Source organism: Rhinichthys klamathensis, unplaced genomic scaffold (assembly GCF_029890125.1).
Source record: "Rhinichthys klamathensis goyatoka isolate OS25496 unplaced genomic scaffold, OSU_Roscu_1.1 h1tg000159l_1, whole genome shotgun sequence".
Taxonomy (NCBI): domain Eukaryota; kingdom Metazoa; phylum Chordata; class Actinopteri; order Cypriniformes; family Leuciscidae; genus Rhinichthys; species Rhinichthys klamathensis.
In genome coordinates this window covers 1,357,697-1,380,235 of record NW_026606693.1, presented here as the reverse complement: position 1 = coordinate 1,380,235, position 22,539 = coordinate 1,357,697, and the positions used below count along the sequence as shown (strand labels likewise).

General features: G+C 39.6%; 1 protein-coding gene across 1 annotated transcript; it reads left to right on the top strand.

Moving 5' to 3' along the window:
• Positions 1–5,318: 5,318 nt before the first annotated feature.
• Positions 5,319–14,721, top strand: LOC130091110 (tripartite motif-containing protein 16-like). Its single transcript, XM_056258806.1, has 7 exons — positions 5,319–5,415; positions 6,201–6,815; positions 6,982–7,077; positions 11,883–12,116; positions 13,743–13,893; positions 13,997–14,056; positions 14,192–14,721. The coding sequence occupies exons 2-7, from the start codon at positions 6,255–6,257 to the stop codon at positions 14,719–14,721; spliced, it is 1,632 nt and encodes a 543-aa protein (XP_056114781.1). The 5' UTR covers positions 5,319–5,415; positions 6,201–6,254.
• The last annotated feature ends 7,818 nt before the right edge of the window (positions 14,722–22,539 follow it).

The window sequence follows — 22,539 nt, the reverse complement described above, 5'->3', positions numbered from 1 at the left end:
AGACAAGTTATTTTATTATTTTACGTAGGCCAAATAAATCACAAGTTTAAGTGACATTTTTTTCACATTGAAGTGCCACTGCTTAAAAACAGCACAAGAAACACTGCTTATATATATATATATATATATATATATATATATATATATATATATATATATGTATATATATGTGTGTGTGTGTGTGTGTGTGTGTGTGTGTGTCTGTGTGTGTCTGAATTAACCCCTGTAAATTAACATGAAACTTTAGCAGTGAAAAGTGTGTAATCTTTGAGATTATAGCAGTAAACTCACCCTCAACTGTCAAGTCCACTTTGTTGCAAACTGATGCTGGACTGACGGGTCTGTGGTGGACTTGAGCTGGAGGGGTTTGAACTTGCAGATGTTTAGAGGTAAGGACTTCAGACTGGTCCTCCACTTGCTGACCCTGACCTGGCCTGAAGAAGTTAAGAGATGGCAGCTTCTCAAAACTATACTCCCTCTTCCTCTCCTGCTCCTCATCAAATCTCTCTTTCCTCCTCCTCTTTCTCTCTGGCCCCTCGTCAAAACTCTCCTCCCTCCTCCTCTTTCTCTCCGGCCCCTCGTCAAAACTCTCCTTCCTCCTCCTCTTTCTCTCTGGCCCCTCGTCAAAACTCTCCTCCCTCCTCCTCTTTCTCTTCGCCATCTCATTTCCCCCACGGTCAGTAACTGACTGATAGTACTCCGCCGCAAATTTAGTGCTGGGTGTTGGGGGTGTAATTTGCTGGGGCTCGTACACCTGAGCGCTGCCAGAACTCATTTTTCTTTTAAGAGCCATGATAATTGCCAAAAACAGAAAACCAGGTGATAAAAAACAGCAGAATTATCATGAAGAAAACTGAGCACAGTGAATCGCCTTTCTAACTGTTGTATAATTCCACGCTCATGACGGGGCTTCATTATGACGTCATCAATGTTAATCCGCAACCGAGGCAAGGCTCTGAACTTTTTCGCTGATAGACATACATCCCTTTTACATTAAACGAAAATGTGCTTTTCTATGCACATTCATTCATTAAATCCACTTTTTTTTATATATATAGAAGAATATTTATATATTTTGATTATTATGTAAATATAATAAATATAATAAAAATGGACAGCCGGACACAATACTAGCCTCTCATGGCTGATGTTTGAACGAGAACTCAGTTAGCCTGATTAAAACGTCAATAACAAAAAAAAAAAAAAAAAAACCAACATAAAAACTAGCTAGGGAATCGCCAAAACAAGAGAATGATTCTGCATTCAGTGTAAGTGGCGAATGTAGCCTACTGACAGTAACAAGGCTGTGCTGTTGAGGCTCGCGCAGCCTCATGAGGAGAAATGGAAACAAATGATCGTGAAACTCAGTTAACATATTGCATAGTTTTTATATTGCATATGAAGCAATACACGATCAAGAGTGCAGAATACCATCACGATTGAAAATGTGAAACAGTTCATATGATCAATATTTCATATGTTCAATAAACAATTAATATTAAGTCACTTAATAGGCTATTAAGTGACTGTTTTTGTTCCATTTCAGCAGCGAAAATAGTTCCAAATAAAGATCACAGCAGAATAGCACAACGTCTATTCATTTAGACGGTCGCCTGCCACCACCTACTGGTGGTTTAGTTTCTTCTGGGGTCCTTCATTTCAGAGTCACACTCAGGACCTTCGGGTCCAAATGGGCCGGAAGGGTGGGATTAATATTTATTTAAAAAAAATCATCTTTTTTTTTTTTTACTTGTTTTTTATAATATTTTTTCTTTTCTTTTTTGGTGTTTTGAGATAATTTCAAAAATAAAAATGATTTATAATTAATATTAATGCAATAATTATGACCCATTTTTTCCCCATTGAATATAATAGAAATGTAAAAAAAAAAAAAAAAATTGTTTTTTTTTTTTTTAAAGCTGTATTTCATTTTAGAGTCAAGCCTAGGCCTCATGAAAGCAATTTTTGAAATGAGATGGATGCCATCTGGTGGACAAACTGAGCATTTTAAAAATTCAAAACCCATATGTAATCTGAATTTATTAGTGTGTATGTGTATAAAAGTGTGTTTGTGTGTGTGTGTGTGTGTGTGGATGTGTCTGTTTTGCACTCTTGATGTTTTATAGATTCACCCCTTCACTGTTGTGTGCTTTTTTTCTGGATCGTGGCTGATTTGTAGTTTGTACGCACAAAATAACTCTGTATTTTCACATTTTTGCCAATTTCCCATTCATTTCCTATGCGGGTCCATTTGGACCCGAAGGTCCTGAGTGTGACTATTTTTTTTACAACCACTTAGACTATTCAAATCCTGTCCCCAATTTTTTGGGGTGTTCATATGCCAAGTACCAACAAAGTCACCAAATTTCGGACCATTCCGATAAAGCAATGATTTAAAAAAATATATATATTTAAATGCTTCGGGTCCATTTGGGCCGAAGGACCCCAGAGGGTTAAAAGTTCTTTCCAACATTTCTTATTTGCATATTCCAATAAATATTTAAAACAATCTCATTACATTAATGCAGTTGTAATTTTTCAGTGTAAATTTAATTTGACTGGTAACAGCCCTATAGTGTCTTATTATTCTAATTTATTGATCAAATTTAAGAATTTAAAGTGAAAGATGAAGCATTTAAAACGATTAGGGAAAAGGCCCTTTTATAAAGGTTAACATATCACAAACATGCAGATTTGAATATGTCAAAGCTGACTGAACACTGATGATATTTTTTTTTACTTCAGAATACATTATATGTACAACACCAAAAAAACTTTTTACTCGGACAAGTGAATGACCGATTAAGTTCTCGGACAAGCACGTGAAAAGGCTTAATGTTGAACCCTAGGGGTTTTTTTTGCACATTAATCTGACAATAAATGTGGCACACCCAATTTTTCTGATGCACACCCAGAGTCTCTTTTCTGGCTACGCTAGTTACAACAATAATAATACTGTAAATATATATGTAAAAAAAAATATATATAAATATATATAGCTATATATGACTGAGCAAAATAGTGCAAATGCCCATTACATTTGCACTAACTACATTTTTCCTGAAACAAAATACAGAAATGAGGGTTATTGTCTACATACATTACACTTATAAGAGATTAGACTTCAGTGGCCCGTTCTTCGTACGTTGCTTAAAACATCCGAGATCAAACGAGACATCCAAAATAATAACAACCGACGGTGTTCGCGAGAGGCAGAGACCAGTACACGGACGGCAGTTAACACACAACTCTTTATTAATGGTTAAAACACAATATCAGCTCATAAAACACATTACCCCCCTTGCTCAGTATATTGATCCACAAGCAGACGAGCTCACGTCCTGACGAGAAGGATACACAGGAAATCTCTGTTCAGTCCATTGACCATTGGTCAGCATGCAGACTCAAGAGGATTCAAGAGGTCCAGCAAAGAGGATACCCAGGACAGGAGCCTTTCGGTTGCGTCACTCGACTGACAGCATCAGTTTCTCCAAACTCTCTATTGCTTGCAATTATCACACCGATTAGGAGCTCTCCTAGCCCGAAGTAGGGATGGCTGACGCGAAACAGTCGTTCCGAAGCTTTGCGAGATCCCGAAGCGCAGATGATTCGAAACACTGATCCGAAGCGTGATTCAAAACACCCACGTCACGTGACTACGGCTAAATGAAGCTTCTGAGTGTTTCATCAGGTGGAGTGCTCCGCCGTGACCGCCGAGTCAGGGTTTGATTGACAGGTCGGTCGGGAAAGATCACACTATCACACACAGTATAAAAGTGAAGTAAACGCATTTTCACATCGTGGGTTTTTGTGAAAGGAGTTTTTGAGGTAGCGGATTTTTGGTGATATAGTTACATTTATAGTGCGATTTGTTTAGTTATATTTAGGCTTCCATTTAAATTTACACATTGACTGAGAGGCAGAGTACATATAGTGACACATTCATAGATGCATAGATAGAAATATATATATAGACAGATAGATTATTAGATATATACATTTAATAGATAGATACATATAATAGATCAGTGGCGTAGGTTTGATTTTGAAATTGGTGGGGACGGGGACATCAATATTTAATATATCGCCCCTGTAATAGATAGATAGATAGATAGATAGATAGATAGATAGATAGATAGATAGATAGATAGATAGATAGATAGATAGATAGATAGATTATTAGATATACATAGATTAATAGATAGATGCATATAATAGATTTTCATTTTCATTCAGAGCCACAAATGTCAACATCAGGCCCATCATCATCATCATCAACACCAGTAGAAACACAGGACAGTTTATGGGAACATTTTGATAATCACATCCGTGAAACCCAGATGATACACAATGCTACAGCTGATGCCACAGTGGAAGTGAAAAAATACCTCAACGATGCGTTTTTGCCCAGAACTCATGATCCCCTAACTTACTGGAAAGAGAGAGCAGTAATCTTTCCTCATTTCATTTGTATGTCCTTGCTAAAAAAATATCTTTGCATGCCAACAACAAGTGTCCCTTTTGAGAGGATTTTTTCAAAGGCTGGAGAAATTTTCTGTAAAAAAAAAGAAGTAGCTGAGTCCTTCGACAGCAGAGAGATTGATATTTTTTAATACAAATCTATAAGAAAGTGAGACATTGTGGCTTGATTTCTTTTATTCATTTTTCATGACCAAAATAACATTATGCAATGTGAAGAGACTACAGGTTACAAGCTTCATATATTAGCAAAAAAAAAATATATATATATATATTATTGGCTCGTTGGATTAAAAATCAAAGTTGTTTCAGATCAACACCTGCAAGTGATCACTAGGTGTCACCGTGGAGACGGGTGTCGGATTGATTCGAAGCCTCGAAAACAATATGGCACGTTTGCTTCAACTGTTTCATTGCTTCACGAAGCCTTGATCTGCCCATCACTAGCCCGAAGTCGCGTCCCTGACTATCTGGCACATTTACCCTCCACTAACTGTATATCACCGCCGGAGACACTAATCATCCCGAGCGGCCGTCTGGCGTTTCCCCACAAGTGAGAGCTCCCCCGAATCTCTCCCGAGCAGTACTCACAACATCCTTAAATAATCATCAACTCCTCCCACATCAGCTGTACCTTTTAATTTAATTACGCAACACTCATTTAGATTAAGAGGGGCGTGTACATTAATCCCACCTAAATTCCAATCATTTCCTTATTCATCACAATATGGTAAAAATAAACATTTTATTTATCTTTCTCTCATTCTCTCACACAGAACACACGCCTATTTTGTTTACGTGCTGAAAACCAGGAAGTATTTGAATTCAAGAGAACGAAACTTACTTCTCCAACAATTGATTCAACCTTTATTAACACCGCTGTTCTTCGTGTCAAAGCTGTAAACCAAATCATTTTTGAGTTGTATTTCTGTCGAGGTAAGGACTTCATTAGATCCAAAGATTATGTCTTTATCATGTTGTCGCCTTTTAATAAGAAATCGCGTGCAATTATGTGTGCGTGTGCACGTGTCTGTTTACAGAGTTTCCTTGTAACAGTCCTGGTGAAACAACATTTTGCTTTGTAGGCTACTCTTGCTAAACGATTATCTTTTGATTTTGTTATCTATTGAAAACGTATAGGCTACTATTGAATTGAACTCGATTACATAGGCCTACCTCAAAACTATACTTTTTAACTCTTTACAATTTCAAAATCCTTTACAAATACAAAATATTTCTGTGGTGATCATGACTAAAAAGACTATTCTAGATAAATGTACAGCCTGCAGTTGATCAGAAGAGAACAGCTTTCTTTCTTTATCTTTAAGATTGTGTAACTTCTGTAATAAAGTCTGTATCATTAAATGGTAACTTTTCTTTATGTTGTTATTTTGTAGATGTTTGTTGTAACTAAGCTTAAATGTAATTCAATATACTTTAGTAAAACCATGGGTAAACTGGTTATACAACCAATTTGTGGTACATGGTAAAACTAGAACTAGACTAAAACGAAAACAATTTGGATGACTAAAATATGACTAAAACTAAATGGCATTTTAGTCAGACTATGACTAAAACAAAATCAAAATTAACACTGCATTGTGATTAGGCTTCTCTCAGATGATGTTTTGGTTAGATACTTGGACTGTGTAAAATTTTGACAGTATCAATTCTTTCACTCAAATATTTGACAAATAATGTTGCTTTTCTTGGCAAAACAGCCCTTATTACAGGACAGAGACTTCAAATCTGTTCATCTTAAACACTGCAAAGAAATGTCTGAATCTGAAGCGAGTCAGTATGTGGATCAGTTCAGCTGTCCAGTCTGTTTGGATCCTCTGAAGGAGCCGGTGACGATTCCCTGTGGACACAGTTACTGTATGAGCTGTATTACTGACTGCTGGGGCCAGAAGGAGCAGGGGCCGCCGTACCGCTGTCCCCAATGCAGAGAGAGCTTCAGTCAGAGACCTCTACTGAAGAAGAACACTCTGATAGCTGAGATGATGGAGACGCTGCAGAAGACGTCTCTACAAACGGCTGCTGTGGAGTGTGATGTTTGCACTACAGAGAAGAACAGAGCTGTAAAGTCCTGTCTGCAGTGCTTGGCCTCCTTCTGTCAAACTCACCTGCAGCTTCACTATCAATCTCCTGCGTTTATGAAGCACAAACTAGTCCAAGCTTCCAGAGACATTCAGGAGAACATCTGTCTCAGTCATGGGAAACTACTGGAGTTTTACTGTCAAGATGATCATCAATGCATTTGTTGTTTCTGTATGACTGACAGTCATAAAAACCACAATATGGTGTCTGTGGATTCAGAATGGACTAGTAAAAAGGTAAAATCAACAATAATAAAAAACATGTATAAACTATTTAATTATTATTATTATATTGCATATTTTGATGTGCTGTAATTTTTATGTACTACAGTATGTTACACCCCTTTACTGGACTGGTGTCTATTGTCGCGTATTGTTTTATTATTTATGTTAACATCTTCAGAAAGAGTTAAAGGAGATGAAGGTGTCGTGTCAGAAGCTGATCCAGAAGCGAGAGAGAGGTCAGCGGGAACTCAGTGAAGCTGTGAAGCTTTTCAAAGTATGTTTCTTTATGTGTTCTTTAGTTTTAAAGTTGGTTTGACATGCAAAAATTTTTTTATTTTTTTTTTAATTCAGTTAAAGTAGACAATGACCAATGGGTTCTCTTTCGAAAAGTCTCTCGTATTGTGTAAGGCTAGCTTTTTCAAACTCCTTTTCTCGAGAATATTGAAGCCACATTTTTAAAACGCAGTGCAGCTGCACAGCAGACACAGATGAGCGTCAGCGCGGTCATTGGCTGTGCTGCGGCAACTGCACAAACCTATGGCGAGGCGGCTCAGACGCGTGAACCAATCTGGGCACTTCGCGCCCTGGCGTGTCAGAGCCCATCAGAATGGGCGTGGCTTATGGCTATTTAAGCACCCATTCTTAACCTAGGAAGGCCACAACGTCCTGGTCCGGACGGACAACATGGCAGTGGTCAGGGCTGGACTGGGACAAAAAACCTTCCCTGACATTTTAGTCCAGACTGGCCCACAACATATGATCATAAACACCACCCATCTTTGCACGCCCTTGAATATGTATACCAACTCCTTTTCCTTAAAACCACTAATGCCATGTTATGAGTGAGTAAGAACGAATGAGAGTTAACAGATGAAATAAATACAAAATTGTAATTTATTAATACAATTGAACAATATTCCACAGTGTTGCATCCAAAAAACAAGCTATAAGCTCTATTGGCATAGCAATACCAGTGTTTCTCACAGGAGTTTTGGTAAAACTGTGGTGGGTGGACCTCTGGCCTTCTAGGGGGGTTCGGGGCATGTGTAACTGGGTAATGGGTTCCTACACTCATGACATAGTTGAAAGTAGTTCTGCTTACCGCAGGCTCTACACTTTCTCATCTCTCCTGATCCACCTCACTATCATCATCAGCCACTGGAGCCGATGAAGGTCCTGCTGCTGAAGAAAACATATTTTGACACATTTTACGGCGTCTGCTTGAAGGGCCTGTATCTATTTTTCACGCTATTTCTCTGCACATTCCCTGAGTTTCTTCTCCATCTCTCAGAATATTTTGACAAATACACACTGACACTGTACGCTCGCTCAGAGCCCAGAGGGGGAGGTGTTTAAAGATGTTATTGGTCCAGCCTAGTGTCCATCAAGAAAAGAACCAATGGGCCGCTGATCTACGTGTTTCGTGGGCTGGTCTGTCGGAAACAAAACAAAAAACCTAACGCTGACTTTTTTTGACCAATGCATTACACCGGCATTAACCCAGCGCCGCCAATTAAGCAAAAGAAAACAAAACGAATGGGCCGTAAAAAAAAGAAGAAGAAATGTATCGGCCCAAAAAGCACGTCGGCCCACCGGGCATTTGCCCAGTATGCCAGATTACCAGGCCTGGCAGTGGTGTCCTACATAAATCGCCAGTGCGGTGTCAGGTCAAACAACCTGCACGCTACTGTCACGGTTGTTAGATCCACTGTCTTATTCATGTCTTGCGTGTGTGTGTGTTATGTTCGTACTGATTGTTCCATGTGGGCGTTACCGCTGATGATTGATTCCCTCATTAGCGCCAGCTGCATCTCATCTAGCCAGCCTACTTAACGCCTTTCGTCTTGTCTTTGTCAGATCATTGTTGGAGCGTCCGTGTGTTGTAGCCTGTTCCCGGTTCTCCTTGTGTGTTCCTGTTTATCGGATTTCTGGTTCTCCGTTTCCTCACGGACTTTTCCTTTTCCACATCAGTACGCTGTCATTTGTCCTTAAAACTCAAACTTAAAGGGTTAGTTCACCCCAAAATGAAAATTCTGTCAGTAATTACTCACCCTCATGTTGTTCCAACCCCGTAAGACTTCCATTTCATCTTCGGAACACAAATTAAGATATTTTTGATTAAATCTGAGAGCTGGATCACTCCTCCATAGGCTTCAAAGGGATTGAAACTTGCCGGCCCAGACAAGTTATTAAAGACATCGTTAAAATAGTCCAAGTGACTACAGTGGCTCAACCTTAAGTTTATCAAGCAACTAGAATACTTTTTGTGCGCAAAAAAACAAACAAAAATAACGACTTTATTCAACTATTCATTTCCTTCTCTGTGGGCCTCGAGTGAGTTCCCGTAGTGTAACTGCGCAACGCTTCTGTGTTGTACGTCACACGTAGGCTCACTATTGGCCGACGCTGGTCATGTGTGTGATGCGTGTGACGAGAAGGAAATTAATAGTTGAATAAAGTCGTTATTTTTGTTTGTTTTTTGCGCACAAAAAGTGTTCTCGTCGCTTGATAAACTTGAAACTCACTGAGCCTGAGCAGCCTCGCCATAGGTTCGTGCAGTTGCCGCAGCACAGCCAATGACCGCGCTGTCGCTCATCTGTGTCTGCTGTGCAGCTGCACTGCGTTTTAAAAATGTGGCTTCAATATTCTTGAGAAAAGGAGTTTTTCCATAGCGTAAGCTAGCCTTACGCAATACTTGTTACCCTTATCTCAGGGAACCGAGGTTACGTCAGTAACCGAGACGGTTTGAGCTCCAAAATTTTATTTAAAAAAAATGCTAAAAGAATCGTAACACAATTCATTATTTTAATTCTTATAGGGACGTCCCGCATGACGTCACGCCATTTGGAGCAGCCATCTTGACGGAATAGAAAATGCTAAACCGCCGGTGATAATACAGCTCGTCGCGAAATATTCCTATCATGCCCGAGCGATGCTGTGCATTTGGATGCGATCAGATACGTGATAATACAAAAGGAATATCTTTATACCGTATCCCAAAAGAAACAAAACGGAGAAAAGTGTTTGGCGGCAATAAACAGGCAAAACGCATACATCCTAGATCAGTTAATTCGTTAGGCGTATTATCACATTACATTCTTTTGTTTTCAAATACCAAAAGCTGATCTTGTATTTTATTTGACACTTCTTATAAATCGTTAGAAACACTGGTTGAGACAACAGTCTCAATGACAGTTTATCATACAGTAACAGTCAGTGATAAGTATAAAAAAGTATATAAGCATAGGCTATTATTTAGTTTTTCTTGGATCAAACTAGATTAAACAAATTCATTAAAGATACACTTAATCTTGTTGGTGATTTTGTTTTGTGTTTTTCCCTGTAAACTCAGTTTAAAAATTATTACAGGTACTATAATTTGGTGATAAAAATACATTGACCAACCTTTGCGGTGATGATTGAAAAATCATTTTCTTTTAATGAAACTCCGGTGTAGCGTGATGGGAAGTGAAAAGGTAGCTGTAATGTCACCGAATTCAATCTCAGGAAGTTTTTCTTAGGGATGGGCATTGAAAACCGGTTCCACTCGAGAACCGGTTCTAAGTTTTACGATCCATCGATATTGTATGCCCTCGACGTTAACGAGTCCTCTTATCGATGCTCCTGCTCTGAGTCAGCCTTAGTATGTAGGCTACAGACCGTGAACTTGTCCTTTATCAATCACCATAGCACGGCGTCCAAAGCGAATTTTTGTACCGCCAAAGTCTTATTTGATCGGTGAGTAATGTAGATGAACTGCTGCGCTTGTGACAGGGCGCATGTTTAACCGAACGAGCAGAGAGAGAGAGAGAGAGAGAGAGAGAGAGAGCGAGCGCCCCGGTCGCGCGCGCGCACTCTCTCTTCGGAGCAAAGCGAAAGTAAGGTTGAACCGTCTCAAAACTAAGCGCTGTCTTGCTCTCTCTCCCTCGCACATATTAATCAAAATAAACGACACGATGGTAAGGTCGGGAGACTAAAGTTTCATGTGGAGCATTCGGAGATTTGTTTTTCCTGAATTAGGCTACCGCTGGGTGTGAATTGTGCTAAAATAGCCTACGTTGCCTTTATCGGAAAAGCGTTCCGCACATTCGGCTGACATAAACCACACTTTAAATAAACGAAAAAAACTATCCAGTGATGAAACGTTTTCTGTGATGACACAAATCTTGTGGGATGTCCCAACCGCGGGATAATCACACAACGCGCACACGTCCGAAAATTACAAGTCCGATTCGCGAACTAATGACTCATTTGAACCGATTCGTTTTAATGAATGGTTAAATCAACTGATCTTTCCAACACTGAACTCACGGGACATTTTTAATCGGTGTATAACTAATCGGTAACACTTTACAATAAGGTTCCATTTATTACATAAATTACATGAGTACAGTTTGCTCAAGTGTAAGCTTTAAAACAAATAAAACCACTTGTTTTCCCCCCGAAAAAGCATATGACTAGCCTACTTTTTTCCACACAGTGCAGTCTATGCTATCAGGAATCGATAAGAGAATCGTTAAAGAATCGGATCGATAAGCAGAACCGTTAGTGGCATTGATGTTGATAAAATCTTATCAATCCCTAGTTTTTCTACACATTTAGAACTTGTGGTGCTTCATATGGATATATGATTCCTAATTCCTTTATCTTCCTCTTGTATATTTATTTTTGTGATGCTAAAAATAAGTGCGATGACATGACGTGGTGGGGGAAAAAATCGATTCTGTTCAGTATCGAGATATTTTGCACCATGATTTTGCGCATGCAATTATATCAATACTGTAGCGCAAAGTATTGCAATATTTAGGAGAATTATACTAATAATTATATTATTAGTATAATAATATACTAATAATTATATTATTAGTATAATATACTAATAATATATACTACCCACGGCAATGGATCTATGTAGCCGACGGATGTATTCCGTCAAAATGGCTGACACGCGGCTAGGGGTCACGTGACTGGGAGATCCCTATTGAGACTTTTAGAGCTGGACTGTTATTAATTTACTTTCTACCTGTATTGTTTTGAGTCACAACAATCTGCATGATCAGATCTTTGTGTCTCCGTCAGAGTTCATCGCTAGAGAGCATGGAGGACATTGAGAAGGTCTTCACTGAGCTCATCTGCTCTCTGGAGAAGAAACGCTCTGAGATTAAAGAGCAGATCAGAGCTCAGGAGAAGACTGAGATAGATCGAGCAGAGGAACTTCACAAACATCTGGATCAAGAGCTGACAGAACTCAGAAAAAGACAAGCAGAGATGGACAAACTTCTGATTACTGACGATCAGATCCAGTGTATGAAGGTGAGGATGCGAAAATGCCTATTAGCGATAGCGAAAACTATCTATAAAATGAAACGCTGTTGTGCTGTGATTGTTTTATGTTTGGAAAAAATTGCTTCAAAAAAATGAAAGGCACAAAATGTAAGATTTTTTTTAATGAAAATATCTAAAAACCACTTGAACAATGTTATATACTTAGTTGACTTGTGTACATCCCAAATGTTTCAAACAATGTTTAAATACATTTTAACCAGGGTGACGGCCCGTGTAATTGCATTGACGTTAATGACGTCATATATTCGTCATATCGTCATATATATTTCCAGACAGTTTTACTTCCATAGAAACCATGAAAACACCAGCTTTAATATATTTGGCCCCTATAATACACCCGGTGCAACACAGCATTAGGCGCGACGCGAGTATTTTTTGCTAGTTTCAGCCCGATGCAGTTATTATTTTCACGTCCTGCACCACGTTGTTTAAATAGCTAATTAATTTGCGCTCATCTGTGTGCCCATGAGTGTGCTGGTCTGTAAGCAAGGTGTGTTCAGGTGCATTGATGGCGCGTTGCTATTTTGAGGCAACTGAAATACACTGCGCCATTAACCAACTGAAACCTGTTCTAAAGTCAATGGCGCTATTTTTGTTGTTGTTATTTAAAGAGCACATTAGTAATGTGCGTCTAGGCGGGTCCACAACGTATGTATTCTCTGCTTATTACACACACAGGGACGCGCAGCAGAACACAAACAGGCCAAATATAAAAATTAAAAGGATTACAATGTAAAAGATTATTACATAAAGATATGGTGGAATCCGACTTGTCCCGTAGATGGTCTGCACGCACGCTTTAACCTCGCGCATGAGCAGATCCATTTATTCTCTGGAGAAGCGTTCGGTCTTTCCGCGTGCAAATTCGCCATGTAAATAGCGAATCCACCATGGCGCGAGCGCAACTGGCGTTGAAAGGAAATGGGAGATGAGACTCTGATTAGTTTATTGCGCGTTAAGCCCAAATCACACCCATTACTCATTAAGAGAATAGGGACAACCCTTTTAGACCATGCGCCGCGTGCATGGATATTTTAACATCCATCTAGCTTACTGTAATGTGCAACAAGTGTCTCATACCTGCCACCTAGTGAACGCACACAGTAACGTTAACAAAACTTTCAACAAACTCAAATGTATTTTATCATGATTGTTTTGACCAACTAAAACAGTGCGGCGTTACTCCACAATTTTAATTTGTCAAATAAGGTGACCTGTTTGAGTAGTAATTCAATACTTTCGACTGTTTCATTTGAATAAAATAAAATAATGTGAATTAAGGTGATCAACTGTAACTGCAACAGAGTTCAAGTTCAAGGAAGGAGGCAAGGTAAAATGTCCTACGGCTCTCGGCCCCGCTCTGCTTCATACCACAGTAACGTTAATAAAACTTTAATACATTCGCTTATCCATTAACATGATTTCTGCCTGAGTCATGACTCCCGTTGGATTCCCGGCTCTGGAGGTGAAGACGACAACTCTCATGATTCTACACTCTTTCACGCCTTTATTATTGTTTTGAATAAGCGACCTCTAGTGGCGAAACTTACATTCTGTGCCTTTCAGTCTGAATTATTATTATTCTCATTTCAGAGCTGTCAGTCTTTGTGTGTTTTACCCACATTTGAAGACGTTCCCATCACTCAACACACTCATCTGTCTTTTAAAGACATTTCAATCTCAGAGTTTAAGGAGGTTTTGGAGGACATGTGTCATCAGCAATCAGCCAGAATATCCAGAGAAGGTTTGAATGCTTATTTTCCTTGAAATATAAAATGTGTCATTCATACTATGTAGGATTACACCTAAATATCGACTTTATTGTTGCTTTCTGCTCACGTTTTCAGTGTCAAATGTTCATGTTGCACAGACTCTAGAACCAAAGACTCCAAATAAATTTTGGCAATGTAAGTTGAGCTATTTTTTTCAAACACAAATACTGAACGTATTAATTGGTGAATATTTGTTAAAAGTGCATAGGAAAAATAAAGAATATAATAATAGTTCATAATTCAATGTTTGTGTGCATCTATCCTCCTCAGATTTCTGTCAACTGCAACTGGATCTAAACACAGCACATAAAGAACTCAAACTGTCTGAAGACAACAGAAAAATATCATGTTTAGATATAACTCAGGAATATCCTGATCACCCAGAGCGATTTGATGAGTTTCATTACATCTTGTGTCGAGAGGGTTTGTGCGGTCGCTGTTACTGGGAGGTCGAGTGGAGTGGGAACGAATGGGCTGTAGCAGTTTGTTATAAAGGAATTGGTCGTAAAGGAAAAAGTGTTGGCTGTAGACTTGGCTCCAACAAAAAATCCTGGAGATTGTCCCGCTATCATCAGAATGTCTGTTTCTCACATGATAATAAGCAAGTCCCAATCCCTGCTTTCTCCTCCTCTAGAATAGGAGTGTATCTGGATCACAGAGCAGGAACTCTGTCCTTCTACAGCGTCTCTGACACAATGACTCTCCTTCACAGAGTCCAGACCACTTTCACTGAACCCTTATACCCTGCGTTTCTAGCTGGAAAAGGTTCGTTTGTCAGGATCATTAAGGACAGAATTTAAAAAATATTATCAGAAAACTACATTTAAAACGACATGACTGTATTTGACAGTTAATTTTACACATCAAACATTCATTTAAATTGAATAGTTCTGAATATGTAAAACATTTTACTTAAAGGGATAGTTCACCCAAAAATTAAAATTAGCCCATGATTTACTCCTCCATGATTTACTCCATGGTTTTAAGCCATCCTAGGTGTATATAATGGGAGTGAATGGGTGTATGTCTTTGGAAGTCCATCAAAATGCATCCATACATGATTAAAGTGACACAGATCTTCGGGGGTTAATAAAGGCCTTCTGAAGTGAAGCGTTGGTTCGTGTAATAAAAATATCTATATCTAAAACTTTATTGACTAAAATAACTAGCTTTCGGCAGATGGCCGTACGCAAGTCGACTTACGCCAAAAGAGTGACACTTGATAATGTATGACGTAGGAGTAGTGTAAGCTTTGACACCTCTCGCGGTTTAATAATAATAATAATTTGTTACATTTATATTGCGCTTTTCTGGGCACTCAAAGCGCTTTACATGGAAGGGGGAATCTCCTCAACCACCGCCAATGTGCAGCATCCACCTGGATGATGCGACGGCAGCCATATTGCGCCAGAACGCCCACCACACACCAGCTTACTGGTGGAGAGGAGACAGTGATGAAGCCAATCAGTATATGGGGATGATTAAGAGGCCATGATGGATAGAGGCCAAGGGGTAAATTTGGCCAGGATACAGGGGTTAAACCCCTACTCTTTTTCGGACCTCGGTTTAACGTCTCATCCGAAGGACGGTGCTCTTTGACTTGTTTCCCTGTCACTATACTGGGGCGTTAGGAGGACCCACACAGAGAACAGGGTGAGCGCCCCCTACTGGCCTCACTAACACCTCTTCCATCAGCAACCTAGTTTTCTCAGGAGGTCTCCCATCCAGGTACTAACCAGGCTCAGCCCTGCTTAGCTTCAGTGGGCAACCAGTCTTGGGCTACAGGGTGATATGACTGCTGGCAAACCAAACAAGGCTGGGCAACCGCATTCATCATTAGCCGCGTTTCCACTGCCGGGGCAGGGCCGAGCCGTGCTAGTGCGTGCCAGAGCCAGTCGCGTTTCCACTGTCACTTCCGGGGCTTGATCGGGGCCAACGGCCAGGATTTCTGGCCCGTCGAATACCTTGGGCCAAAGCGGGCCAGCTCGGGCTAGAGGCGTGGTCAAGGTAAAAGACGGAGTTTATCGGTGTTATGGAACGTTATGATCTGAAGCAAGATGCACATTTTACTTTTTTATATCGCGCAAAATAATCGCTGCTCGAAATGGTGAATCGCCTGTAACTTATTGGTCTGTCGAAGATACCAAAGCTCTTCTGAGCATTTGGGCAGAAGAAAGGGTACAACGTCAATTTGACGGCGTGTGAAGAAACGAGGACGTTATAAAATACATCGATGCTGAACTTTCTAAGCTAAGCATTCAGTGAGCAACGCTTTAAGTTCAGGAAAAAAAAAAGTTGCGGGCGCAGTATTGTACAAGGCGATTCAAACGCACAATGGACAAAGCGGAGCTCAGAGAAGGAACTTTCCAAATTCCATGGTTCGACTTGATGGACGGTGTGCTGGGTCACCCTCCCTCTGTTAGTGGCGACTCGCGAGACAATCTGGACACTATTGCAGGCTGCAGCCACGGCCGGTGAGTTAATATGATATCTTCCTAACTTAAAAAATAAATAAATTCATAATACCCGCTGAAATGGGTTGGTTAAATGACGTTTGATCCAGAAAGGCGTGTTAGGGGCGGGGATTAGGGCAGCGCTGCGGGGCTACTGGCCCGGCAGTGGAAACGCAAGCCCGGTGCTTGAGGCCCGAGGCCACTGGCTCGGCTCGGCTCGCTGTTAGCCCTGGCCCGGCAGTGGAAACGCGGCTAATATGTTGTGCGTCAAGTTCAAGGGTTACTCTTTCAGCCATTTCAGACATACAGCCATTCACTCCCAGCCAGGACATTTTTTATATATAACTGATAGTATTCGTCTGAAAGAATAATGTCATATACACCTAGGATGGCTTCAGGGTGAGTAAATCATGGGCTAATTTTCATTTTTGGGTGATATCCCTTCAAATCAAAGTGTATTTTCAAGTTTGGTACTTTAAAGATACTTTCTTAGTTATCACAATCACCTTACGACACTCTCAGATTTGATGTCAGTAAATAAATCTGCAGTTCATTATCACATTTTTCAGATTCAAATGTTACAGTGAAATTTTGTGTGTATTTATTTCATCATCTTGGCGTCTGAAAGGGCTCAACTTTAGCAAGGTTATTTACTGCAGCTCATAATTAATGCAGTTCATCATTATCAGTTAGTTTGGACATTATCTGTTAAGGCTATGAACATTTCTTTTACAAAAAGAAAAAATGTCTTTTTCTTTTCTAAAACACAACATGATGCAATGTGTAATTCAAAATTTGATAAAACGCCTGTGAAAAATCAATGCTGAAAATTCCTTCATATTAACACTACATTGAGTTACGGTAAGCAGACGTTGTTGACAACAAGCTGAGAAACAGCTGTGAAACCTTTTCAAAGAGGCGCAGTTTAAACAGACCTTCTGTCAATACAAAGTAGAAATGTTTGATAAATGTAGCTCTATATGCCTATACTTTTCTTCAGTTTAGTATGTAATAAATGTTGTAATTTTGACCAAATAAAGAGAAAATAAAATGAAATGGTGTGTTTCGTGTTAATAACATTCTAGTGATATTTGATGAATGTGGCAGTTTTAGGAAATATTGTGTCTCCAGATTGCATGATCTTTGTGAGATTGTGTGTGATTATTATTTTCTCCACAGCATCTGAATGAAAACCTGCTGTTCTTATAACAAAGAAGCATCACTTGTTAAAACAAGAAATTATTTATGAAAGATTTTATGCCAATGACATTGTACAAGCAACAAGCATGAACTCATTAATGATTTTATCATTTTACGCACAGATTGCTGGAAGTGTGTAAGAAGCAGTTAAAACAAAGAAACACTTTTTCTGTATGTTATTACGAACCTTTAAACTGTAGTCTGATTATTGGTGTAACAGGACATGATATGATTTTAAGCAAAGTACAAAGAGTAGAGCATTAAAACTGCAAAGTCACGGCTTCACATAAACAATCTGTTTATTCTCTCTCTCTCTCTCTCTCTCTCTCTCTCTCTCTCTCTCTCTCTCTCTCTCTCTCTCTCTCTCTCTCTCTCTCTCTCTCTCTCTCTCTGTGTGTTGCATGCTGGGAGCGAGTGAACGGAGTTTGGCGTGGGTGAGAGGTGTTGTTGAGCTGGAGTTTATATATTTTTGTTTTCTTCCTTTTTTTTCTTTTCTCTCTCTTTCTTGAATTTAGTTTTATTTAGTGGTAGGATTATTTTTGGCTGACTTCGGTCAGCGAGTGGGGAAATGGGGACTAATGCGGGTGATTTCTCGCAACTGACTATCAGACATGGTTGCAAATGTATGCCTGATGCGTCTGTGTCAGTAGAGGATTGCCTGGTGGCCGTGAGTGCTGCAGTCGGCGGCGTAAACATCAGGTCTGCCTCTCGCATGAATAAGGCGATAGTCATTTTTTTGAGTCAAAGCCAAATGGTTAATGATTTAATAGAGAGCGGATTAACAATAAACGAAATGTTTGTTCCCGTTTTGCCTCTGTTGAGCCCATCAAAAAAGATTGTTCTGTCAAACGTACCTCCATTTGTCAAAAATGAGAAGCTAGAGGAAATACTATTGCGATATGGTAAATTAGTGAGTCCCATTAAGATGATCACGCTTGGATGCAAAAATCCTCAACTTAAGCATGTGATGTCGTTTCGGCGCCAGGTTTTCATGATTTTGAATTCTCAGAGCGATCCATTGAACTTGTCGGCGAAATTAACTATTGAAGGGAAGGATTACACTATTTTTATAAGTTCTGAGTCCATGAAATGCTTCATTTGTGGCGAATTCGGACACGTTCGACAGACTTGCCCGAATCGTAATAAAAATAGCGCTAATGAAGGTTTGGCTGATAATATGGTTGACGGTGGGGCGCGAGGTTCTGATGTTGCGGACGCTGCGCCGTTACTACTTCCACAAGCCGTCGCGGAGTCAGCGCCGGCGCCGAGTGGCTCGCTCGAGGAGAATGGGGAAAGATCCCTGTCGACTAATTCCAGCAATAGTGCCGTGGAGATAGCTCAGGTTGACCAGGTAGCTGATGTCATAGCCGTTGTTACACAGCCAGAGTTGAGTTCGGATCATGCGCGTGCAAAAGATGCGCATGAGTCCGAATCACTCGAGAATGAACAACAAATACGACCCGAAGTAACGTTAAGTGATATTAAAATAACTACTGATGAATCGATTGATCAGAGTCAAGGAGATAATGTTTCGCAAGAAGTGGATTTAGATAAGGATGACGAGGAACTATATGGGAATGACATGATGGACTTGGAGAATATTTCTGAAGGTAGGATTAAATTTTATTCATTACAGCAGATAAATACCTTCCTTGACAATACGAAGGGGCTTCGCAAGCCCAGTATTGAGTCGCACTTTCCGGATTTGAAACTTTTCCTGATGTCTTGTACTGTAGCTATGCGGAAGGCAACTTTTGATGAGCTTGATAGACCAAAACGGTACCGCCTTAAGAAGATCCTTTGCAATGTAAGAAGTATACTGAATTTACCAGGCAAAAAGTGATATGGCTAGCATGCAATTTTTTGGGTATTTTTCTTTCTTTTTCTTTATGGCATCCATGAGATTTGGCACGTTAAATATTAATGGGTGTCGTGATGCTGTTAAAAGGTTTAGTCTTTTTGATTATATTATGTTAAAGAGGGCTAGTATAGTTTTTCTTCAAGAAACTCATACAGATTTAAATAATCAAGTACAATGGCAGAGTGAATGGAAGGGGCAGGCTATATTAAGTCATGGCTCTAGTGTTAGCGCAGGGGTTGCAATTCTCTTTGGGCCAGAGTATAAGGAGCATCCTGTGAGTGTTTTTGAATTGGTTCCTGGTCGAATGTTGCGTGTTGATATAACGATTCTTGGACTCAATCTTTCGCTATTTAATGTGTACGCACCAAACATTGGTTCAGAGCGAATTCTTTTCTTTAAAAAACTGAAAAATGCTTTAAGTGATGTTTTGCAGGATAGAATGGTTGTTCTGGCTGGGGATTTTAATTGTACCATAAATCATACCTTAGATAGGAACCATGCAGAACCACATAAGCAGTCGTCAGAAGAACTTAAAACTGTGTTAACATATCATTGTCTTGTAGATGTTTGGAGAGAAGCTTTCCCTCAGACCAAACAATATACCTGGTTGAAAGTAAACTCTAATATGATATCTGGAGCCAGACTTGATAGAATCTATGTGCAGAAAAGTAGGTTTTTTAGGAGTTGTATTATGCCCACTGCCTTATCGGATCACCAGTACATGTCTGTTGAAGTTTCTACTGCACAGAGCACTTTTAAGCACTCGCTTTGGAAGTTTAATAGTAGACTGTTGCAAGATCACAACTTTGTGCACTCTTTCACCTTTTTTTGGGAGATGTGGAGAGAGAGTAAAATGCTATATAAGTCCCTAAGTCAATGGTGGGATATTGGCAAAACACAAATTAAACTTTTTTGTCAAAACTATATTGCCTATAATAAAAGCATTCTGGAAAGTACATTGAAACAGCTTGAACAAGACATCCTTTACACTGATGATAAAGCGGATGGTGTGGACACTGCTGAAATCCTCGAACGGAATACATTTCTCTTACGGAATCTTTTAGAAGAGAGGGCCCAAGAGACACTTGTACGAGCAAGGTTTACCACCATTAACAATATGGACGCTTCGACATCATCCTTTTTTAATCTGGAGAAGAAAACCGTAAATAGGAAGATTTTATGTCATTTGAAACTTCCAGGGGGAGAAAAGTGACTGATGATCGTGGAATCATGTCACATGCTTTATCTTTTTATGAAGATCTTTACAAGGCTGAACCCTGTGATGATGAAATGGCTGATATTCTTCTTCAAGATTTACCTCAACTTACAGAAGAGGAGAAATCTAGACTTGATCAACCTTTGACTTTTGCTGAACTGACTGTAGCTGTTCAGGAACTCTCTTCGGGCAAAGTTCCAGGATTGGATGGGTTGAATGCTGAATTTTACAAACAGTTTTGGTCGGTGATCGGGAAGGACTTGTTTTCTGTCTTCTTGGAGTGTCTGGAAAGAGGCACATTACCTGTGAGCCTTCGGAGGGCCGTGATTACTTTACTACCCAAGAAGGGTGATCTTGGAGACATTAAAAATTGGCGCCCTGTGTCATTGCTCGGAGTTGACTACAAAATATTTTCCAAAGCTTTGACTAATAGACTCAAACTTTGTATATCTTCAGTGATTCATGTAGATCAAGCTTATTGTATTCCGAATCGATCTATTTTTGATAATCTTTTTTTGGTTCGAGACTTGATTTCCTTTGCTAAAGTGCATAAACTCGATGTAGGTTTGGTTTCCTTGGACCAAGAGAAAGCCTTTGATCGAGTTGATCATGGCTTTCTTTTTAAATGTTTCAATGCTTTTGGTTTTGGTTCGTCATTTATTTCTTATGTTAAGCTGCTGTACACGGATGTATATAGCATATTAAAAGTAAATGGCACTCTTTTAAGACCATTTTTAGTTGGCAGAGGCATACGACAAGGGTGCAGCCTCTCAGGTATTTTATATGCTATTAATATTGAACCACTCTTGGCAGTTTTGAGACGTCAGTTAAGTGGGATTTCTACAGTGTGTCCTTATAGTACAGATTTGGTAACGGCTAGATTAAGTGCATATGCTGATGATGTTACAGTGGTAATAAGGTCAGATGAGGATATTAAGAATCTGGTAGCATCTCTGGATGTATATCAAAGAGCATCTTCCTCAAGAATAAATTGGCAAAAGAGTGTATCCTTTTTGATGGGCAAATGGGAGAACGGAGGCCCTCCAGTACTTCCTCAGCTCTGCTCTTGGAGCTTGGAAGGGTTCAAAGTGCTTGGGGTTTTTATGGGGCTAGATCAATATATGGAGAATAATTGGGAAGGTATAATTGATAAAGTGTCTGGCCGTCTACAAAGGTGGAGGTGGATTCTCCCTAATTTGTCATATAGGGGTAGAGTACTTATAATTAATAACCTAGCTGCATCAATGTTGTGGCATCGATTAAATGTACTTGATCCACCAAAACTTCTTTTGCAACGTTTGCAGAAGATGTTTGTAGATTTTTTTTGGGACGGTCACCATTGGCTTCCCCCTGCAGTTCTTTACTTGCCAGTTACCAAAGGAGGTCAAGGGTTAATTGATGTGACCGCTAAAGTTAAAGCTATGAGGCTTAAAGTTGCTCAGACTTTGCTTTATTCTAAAGGGCAAACAACATCATGGGTGTCTTTTGGCCTGGCTTTGCTCAGAACTTTTGGAGGCTTTTCTCTTGATAAACAATTGTTTTTGATGTCTTTGTATAGTAGAAACATTATAGGTCTGTCTGATGTAAGATTTTATGCCTCAGTTTTAAATTCCTGGACTGTTTTTAAGGAATTTGGACGAAAAAATGACCATTTTGGCCTGAATGAGCCACTGTTTTATAATCCCTTTCTTGGTGGTAATGTTTGCATGTCTAATATCATTGCTAAAACATTTATAGATAAGGGCTTGACCACAGTTGCACATCTGTTTGATATTGCTTCCAGAAAATGGAGACCAGCAGCCAAAATTTGTGAACAGGTGGGATTCAGGTCTGTGAGGATGGTGGAACATTTCATAAACAGTCTGAAAGCTGATTTTCCCTCCCAATT